This window comes from Mytilus edulis, chromosome 1, assembly GCF_963676685.1.
Source record: "Mytilus edulis chromosome 1, xbMytEdul2.2, whole genome shotgun sequence".
Classification (NCBI taxonomy): Eukaryota; Metazoa; Mollusca; class Bivalvia; order Mytilida; family Mytilidae; genus Mytilus; species Mytilus edulis.
The window spans coordinates 95,751,594-95,759,595 of NC_092344.1; the positions used below are offsets into that span (position 1 = coordinate 95,751,594).

Consider the following 8,002-nt stretch of genomic DNA (forward strand, 5'->3'; position numbering starts at 1 on the left):
AAGTTGTGGTTGGTTTCTGTTGAATATGGATGTACTAATTAAATAGGCAGTTTCTTTCAAACAAACTTAGCATATGTTGTATTCATTCAGCTTTCCACAGAGGTACCGCAGCCTTTCAAGGCGAATTGCAACTTGATCGGTATCATTATTTATACGGTTGATACATAACTATTGCGAGTCAAAGTTTAAACATTGGTATCATTATTTATACACTAATAAAAGATACAAAACTATTAAGAATTTTAAACACAGAACAAAATGAAAAAAAAATATAGCGAATACCCGAAATATTATTTTGAAAAAATCCGCATGTTTAGGTTATTTGGTATTCTAACATATAGACTCAAATCGCTCAGTTTCAGCATCTAATTACTATGGGTAACTAAATATTCGTACACTTAGAAAACAAATGTTAATCGTCAATCTCAATGCGTTTGTTTACATGGAGTAGAATCTGAAAAGTTGGAGTGATAAAAGTGTTACGTCTTCTCAATTAATTGATTACACATAAACAGACTGAACATAAACTGTAGAAAATAAACCAGTCATAGATAGATACCTGGATTGGAAATTTTGTATAAAAAATAGGCCAAATAAAAGTTGGAAAGCATTGAGAAACCAAAATTAGTAAAAGTTTTGCCAATACATACAGTCAAAGTTATTTATTTCTAGGAAATATCCTTTTATGTAATTAACGATGTAAAGAAAATGATTACAAATCCTTCAACAGGTATATATTTGATTGACAATTTCAGAACACTTACAAGTATTCTTTTGTAAGAACAGCCGATGTGCGGATCATAATGAATTGTCGTAACTTGAATTAGTGTACGAAGAGATGAATGGTTCTACATTTCTATAAGTTTATCATGGGTTGTTCCCAAATATACGGGCTAAAAATGTTTCGTACATTTTCTCTGAAGTCCGCGCGAATATGTATACATATACCGTATACACGATGACGAAATGCAATCAACTATTTAAAATTCATATATATGCATAAAAATTTACAAAATTGATACAATTTTGCACTTGTAAACTGTATGACAGGTAGTGAAATAACATTTCTAATATACAGATATATATATATATAATATGTATAGTTTTACAAATGTTCAGAGCCATCCCAACAGACTATACAACCACACGCATCAACCTGTTACAAATATGATACTAACAGTTACTGTTGTATTTAGTAACTGACACAATGTCATTCCTGGGAATTTCAAAATAAGATCTATAGTCCAAGGACATGATGTCTAAAAACTTGTTACTACTTATACTCAAATATACAATAGTAGTTGATTTCTGTCCGATGTCGAAACAAATGCATGTTTTTTGCTAACAAATTTCATTATTTTACACATTCTTGTTCAGTTGAAGATGACAACTCACAAATAACATCGTGTAAACATCATTTCTTTTCAAATAACCTGTAAAATAAATGAAAAAAAGAAATAGAAACAAAAAAGGCAACATAACATATTTAAAACAATATTTTAATGAAGCGCTACAAGCACTTGACCTCAAAATGTAATGAACAATAGAACAAACCAATTTCAGAAAAGAGTTTTGAGATTTTCAGATCTTACTTTTGGCGACTTTATGAACTCATTTCATGCAGTGTTTTCGCCTCACCATTAGTGGACACCTATTAAATAGGACGAAGAGTTCGGACAGCTTATTGTTTAGATTCAAGTGTAGCTTAAAAATATGGATAATAAATGGAACGAGAGTACGCTCTTGTGCAACCTGACAAAACCGTCTGATGTTAGTGCACGTTTATTCCAGAAATATAATGCGTTAGCTTTCAGTTCAAATTACTTCATTATGTTTCTCCCCTATGGGCTTTGTTTTCCGCGTTTATGATAAATACTATAAAACAGTATGTAAGGATTCTCAATACCTATATTAAACTTATAGAAAAATTAATTGTAAAAATAAATATATAACATACGACCAGGAAGATCTTTGTGTTGAGGACCTGTAATTTTTACCTCGTACAACAGCGTTGTACGGAGGCACTGCATATTTCTTCATATCAAAAGCTTGCAGTCTTGCTCTCATTATAGCGTTTTCTTCCTCGCTGCTTTGAAGTTTTTCTTGTAAAACGACATTCCGATCACGCAAATCTTCATTATTTTCTTCAATTTCTATTAATTTGTTTTCTAGTTTCGCTTTATCTTTTTCAAGAGAAAATATCACATCAGTCTGATTGTCTAAATCTTGCTGAAGTAAGCTTATTTCTTTGTCATGATCTATCTTGCAACGTGCAATTTGGTCATCTAGAGCTTTAATCTGCATTTCGAGGTCTTTCTTCTGTTTCTCTGATGTTTTCGCATGCTGCTCTAATCTGATCTTTTCTTTATTTATTGATTTTAACCTTGCTAGCCTTTCTTCATGGTCCTCCTTTAGAGTGTTCAAAATAACTTGCAGTTCTTTATATTCGACATTTTTTGTTTCCAGTTTCTTTTCAATGTCAGTTTTCTCTTTTTCTTTCTCTTGGACAGCTTTGCTAATTGCATCCGATTTTTTGCTCAATTCCTCAAGCAAGAAGTTGTTCTTCCGTTTGATATCTGCATACTCTTTTTCCTTAGATGCCAAGTTAGTCTTTAACTGGTCGACGTTATTCGATAGTTCGTTAATTTTCCTTTTTAATTCTGTGCGCTCAGCTTGTATTTTTTCAAAGTTTGTCCTTAAGTCTGTATGTTGCCTTTTGAGATCTTTCATTTCTTGTCTGTCCTCTTTACGTTCTGTTTCTAGATTTGCACGAAGCTGTCTCAGTTCTCCTTTAATTTCATCTTTCATCTTTTCTAGGTCAGTTTGCTTAACAGAATCATCATTTCTTGCATCCGATGATGCAGAAGATGTCAGTGATGGGTTATTGTATGAGTCTACGATATCGTCTTTCTGTAAATGTTACATAAGAATAGTAGAAATATATTTAATTAGAAAGAGAAAAATACTAGTACAAAAAAGGATAAGGAGTGCACTGAAGTTCGATTATTGAGTTTTTGTATATATAAACATGCTTACGGTGTGCTAAAAAAGTAAAACAAAATTACCAAACTCCAAAGTCATACATTATCAACCAACGAAACGATGGAAGAACAACTTATTTAGCTGTCTTTTTATATTTATTGATAGTTAACTTAGAGGAAAACAGGGTTTACGTTTAGTGGAAATTGGTATTTTAATTAGCTTTCAGTTCTTGTGAGTACTCGTAGAACGGTCTTCTGTGTCTTTTATCTTTTTGTGACAGTTTTGTTTTGCATGGTACCAAACTGACGAGTAAGCATGTTTCAACTTCTTGTACTCTCTAAAGTCTATATGCCATTCTACTGTCTCAATTAACGAGAAAGGCTTGTCGCGCACATACATGGTTCACTGGTTAATTCGTTATGTGACAGTAACAAACTAGAAGCATGTACATGTACAATGTTAATAATAGAACTATCGAACTCCTAGAAAAATTCAAAACGAAATTCAATCCAGTGTTTGTTGGTGGCTATAGTCTGCCAAACTTGTGATTTGTTTTAGTATATATCCGACCAGGCTGTTGGTTAACACTTTTGAGTTGTTTCCTTTTTTTGTCATTCTAATGCAATTTCTAGCTATATATAAGGTATTTTTTCTCTAGACATTTAATATAAGCCGATACTTACGACCACTGGTACTTGCTTAAATCTTGTTATAGTTCCTCGTTTATCAGCTATACCTTAATTAAAGATAGAATACTTTTAAAATGTGTATCAAAAGAGAAAAGATAGACAAGAATATTCAGAACAACCGCAATGACTTTGACTATGATTTCAACGTTTTTGTTTGTTAAAATAAAACCTACTGAATATGTCATGAATGTGTACCATATCTTATTGTGTCAGAATGTAAGATCAAAACATTTGATATACGTTAAAAATTACCCTTTTCAACTAGTAATATTATACTGATTTTTAGTCTACGTTTTACAATCAAGCCTGTTATTAATTTGGAACGTTGACAAAAAAAATAATATTTATGCATGTCATAGTTTTCAGTTATAATTTTGTTTTGATTAAAGAAAGAAAAGACATATAAGTAATCGATATCGTTCCAAGTGCGGTTGAGATTATGTTATACTTAGTTGCAAGATAACAAGGCCTGTGTGCAAGTTTTGTCTTTCCTGAATGTAGGACATTTCTTTTTCCCTTTGACATATACTCGGTTAATATATAAGCATATATTAAAGGGACACTGCTTCAATTTCTTGTAATTTTCTTTTCTTTGAGAAAATCGCTTTTAGAAAAAAATGTTTTCACAAATAAAAACCAATGATCGCGATTTTTTTATGAACAGCAAAGCTTGAGGCAGATTATAACCAGACTCATTTTGTTATGAATATAATTTTCAGCTGTTCTACATCACTCCGTTTTGGATTTTTGGCGGGTGATGCATACATAGGAGAAGACGTTTAATGTTTCGTTATCCGGTCTCGTGCCTTTTGGAATGTATCTAAATTTGTGTGTGTAACCTTGATTCGTATCATCTGAATCGATTTATTACATTTGAAGATCGGCAAGTTAATTATTGTTGTTAAATTTTTATAAACAACAATTGGATATGCCATGGCAGTTTCTGAGATTCACAAAAGATGTGTTTATGTCACAGTTGCTGATATTTATGTTTTGAAAAGTATAATAAAGCATTGTAGTTCTTATGTTATATGTGAGCTACGCTGACAAGTTTGCTCCACCTTTTCTTATGAAAATAAGGAAATGTGATATGATTGCAAAGAAAGTAAGTACTTTTTCATAAGTACAATCATTTCAAGCCCTTTTTGTTTTGGTCTTAATAAACTGGATTACAATAATTGAAAGTGAACAGATACATATTTAGGTTTTATCTTTATAAGTCTCCTGGTTGCTGTTAAATTAAGGAATGGAACATATCTCATTTATTCAAAGATAACATTTAAAGTCTACCTCATAGTGGTTTCCCTAACTGGAACTTACCAACGTATGTTGTTGGTGGCGCTTGTACTGAAATTTTCCCATCAAGCTCATCTGCAACGTGTTTATATCCTCGTTTTCTTAGAGCTTTTAGAAATATGAATACAGAATCTTGTTTAGACTTGAGTATTATATACAGAAGCTCTTCCATGCGTTCTGGTTCTGTCATTCGTCTGTTTTTCAGGTCCATCCATTGGTCTACCGATATCACATGATTTTCAATCAATGGATCCACGATATGATTGAGAACTACAGATTGCTTCACAAGTCCCCAGTGTTTTGTAAGAATGTCCTGTTCCTTTGGTCGATGGTTTATTTTCTTCATGGTTTCTGTGTCTGGATTAGCTGTAAACATATCACATCTTTAAGCTTCTATATGTATCTTTTCTCAAGTTATCCACTATTTATTATTTGTAAAGTATATTCAAATGGCATGCAATATACAAATGAACTTTATATATATATCTCTCATTTTCAATCACATTCAATATTTATTATAAGATTTTTTCCTAAGGAACGAACCCAATATTGCTGGTTTTCATTGTTGATCTGTAGAATACCATCAAATGAAATATTGTTGTCATAATATTTTTCGTTAATGATAGGATAGTACTATAACAATTATGAGAATCGTCACATCATAAGTGCAAGCGTTCCAATTCTACTATTTCTTAAGAATTTTAAGCGACTGTCATACAAGTGAAAGGTTTAGCTATCTATAAAATCAGGATTAATCCACCTTTTCTACATAACAAAATGCCTGAACCAAGCCAGGGATATGACAGTTGTTGTCCTTTGAGCTTTTGGTTTTGTCATTTGATTAGGGACTTTCCGTTTTGAATTTTCCTCGGAGTTCAGTATTTTTGTGATTTTACTTTTTATTGATCTTTTGCATAAGGGTCAAAATCTTCTTTTGTCTTTCATTGTATAAAAAAGAATAACGTTATACTATTACACAACTGTCCAAGGTTAATGAGAATATTAGGCGCTCACAAACATATGGAACCGTGCCACATTATATAATATAATATCAATCGGTAATATTTGCTTCATATTATTATTAAAGACTTACGAAAAACTTCAATAATTGCCGTTGGAGGGAGTTTTTTAGCCATCCAATACTTTCTTACTGAAAATTGCAACAGACGAGTGAAGACTTAACGTGGAAACCTGAAAAAAAAAATAGAAAAATCATCACCTCATATTGTCGAAAGTATTTATCTTTTTGTTTTTGGAAAATCATAATAACTTTTAAATCAAATTTCATCAAAAATGCAAACAGGAAAGGAAGAACTTACCATGCGAGCTATCTCCTCAAAGTTATTTCCAAAAATTGGCACTAGTTTTGTTATGAGTCAAAATATAGTTCTCGGTTAATCTTTGATCTTCGTACTTAATTACTTTATGTTTAATGAAGAGGAAAAAATCTTTTGTTGTTGAAGTGTCGTTTTTAATATCTTTTATTATTTTTTTCCCTCTGTTAAGCATACTGACATAACTTATGAGCATAGTTCGATTCGCCTATTTATTCTATGACATTAATTAATCAAGTGCCACACTAAACGTACTATTTTTGTGGTTTCTTGTAAGAACTACTGACACAAAAAATTGACAGGACTTTGTTTTGTTTCTCTTTTTTTTCAAATACATGTATTGTGGTTATGTGTAAGTATTAAGCCACACCAATGATTTACCATAATAGATTATTGTTAAACGCCGGTACCATAAAAAGTTTGATTTAAATGAATAAGTAATATTTGGTATGATAATGATCAATAAACAATTCCCTTTTTCTGCAATATTCATGTACTTCTATGACTTTCGAAAATAAGTTGCACTAATATCATTCTTGAGATTAACATTGTCATTGTCCTTGATTGAATAATCTACTTACAAAAACATTTTCAGATCATGTTGCCAAAAGGACCTTCATTGTTGTCAATCAATATTTCACATTTTCGTCATCTCCACTGAAATGACTCAATATTTTGAAGAAGATTTTGTATATTCCTTTACCGCACTTTTCCTCTTTGTTTACTTCGGCAAAAAATATGACCACCAAAAGAATTTCTGATTCTTATTGGTCAGTTTTCAAAATTCATCTTGTATCAATCTACTATCATGATTATTCAAGCTTCAAAATAATTCGGAGATATATTTTAAATGGGTTCCTGTTTACTATAATCGTGCAGCACACAAGTCGACAAGGATATTATCTTATTCGAATATAGATAATCTAGAGCAAATGTTGTGGAAACTGTTTATGGGAGGTTCGCTATAAAATCAAAAGTTTTTTCTTCTTATTCTTTTTTTTCGATTTATGAAATGAATGTGTGTCAAAGACAATTTGCTTCACTGCCTTTTCAATTCTTATACTTCGCCTCCTTTAAAAACTGTAAAGTCTTTCAACTTTTTTCATACTTAAATGGTGAAAACAAGTAAAATAACAGAAATACCGAAATCTAAGACAAATTCAAAACGGAAAACTCCTAGCATAAACACGACAAACGGTTGGAAAACAAAGCGTCATATTCCTAATTTGGTGCAGGCATTGCTTCTGCTTTATAGCCAGCTGAACCTCTTACTTGTATGACAGGCGCAAATAACAATGTGTTGTCAAAGCAAACAGACATAATAGATAAAAATGTCAAAAACTTGGAGATCCTTTTAAGTTCTCTTTTTGAACAGATCGGCATACTTGCGACGATGCCGCTTTAATATTCTCTTTAACTTTTAAACTCGAAATCTTCTTGCCATTTCTGAACCAAACATATACTGAAATTTGCTAGGAAGGCTTTTTATTTGGGAAAAACTATCGAGAGCCTTCCCTTAACCTTCTCACTCCTTGCCATTACGACTGGACAACTGTATTAAGACGATTCCACAATATCAGAATGAACTGTGAGCTTGTTGATACTTGATTGTCAAAAGACAGCAGTAACATACCATAATAAATACGTACACCTAAACTAAATCAAGAAGTCACAATAAATATTTAGTGTTAACTGATTTTG

The 8,002-nt window shown here is 31.7% G+C and overlaps 1 protein-coding gene across 1 annotated transcript; it reads right to left on the minus strand.

Moving 5' to 3' along the window:
* Positions 1-184: 184 nt before the first annotated feature.
* On the minus strand, positions 185-6,336 carry LOC139495860 (chromosome partition protein Smc-like). The gene is made up of 6 exons (XM_071284268.1): positions 6,287-6,336; positions 6,061-6,158; positions 4,992-5,333; positions 3,666-3,718; positions 1,958-2,910; positions 185-1,433 (listed from the first exon to the last, which is right to left on the minus strand). The coding sequence occupies exons 2-6, from the start codon at positions 6,101-6,103 to the stop codon at positions 1,415-1,417; spliced, it is 1,410 nt and encodes a 469-aa protein (XP_071140369.1). The 5' UTR covers positions 6,104-6,158; positions 6,287-6,336; the 3' UTR covers positions 185-1,414.
* Positions 6,337-8,002: the final 1,666 nt, after the last annotated feature.

Bases quoted from the DNA above. Each gene is read 5' to 3' on its own strand.
- LOC139495860 (XM_071284268.1), bottom strand. From the start codon at position 6,103: ATGGCTAAAAAACTCCCTCCAACGGCAATTATTGAAGTTTTTC. The intron at 5,334-6,060 runs GTAAGTCTTTAA...ATATGTTTACAG, and splicing joins GGCAATTATTGAAGTTTTTC to CTAATCCAGACACAGAAACC. The intron at 2,911-3,665 runs GTAAGTATCGGC...TAACATTTACAG, and splicing joins TTAAGCAAGTACCAGTGGTC to AAAGACGATATCGTAGACTC.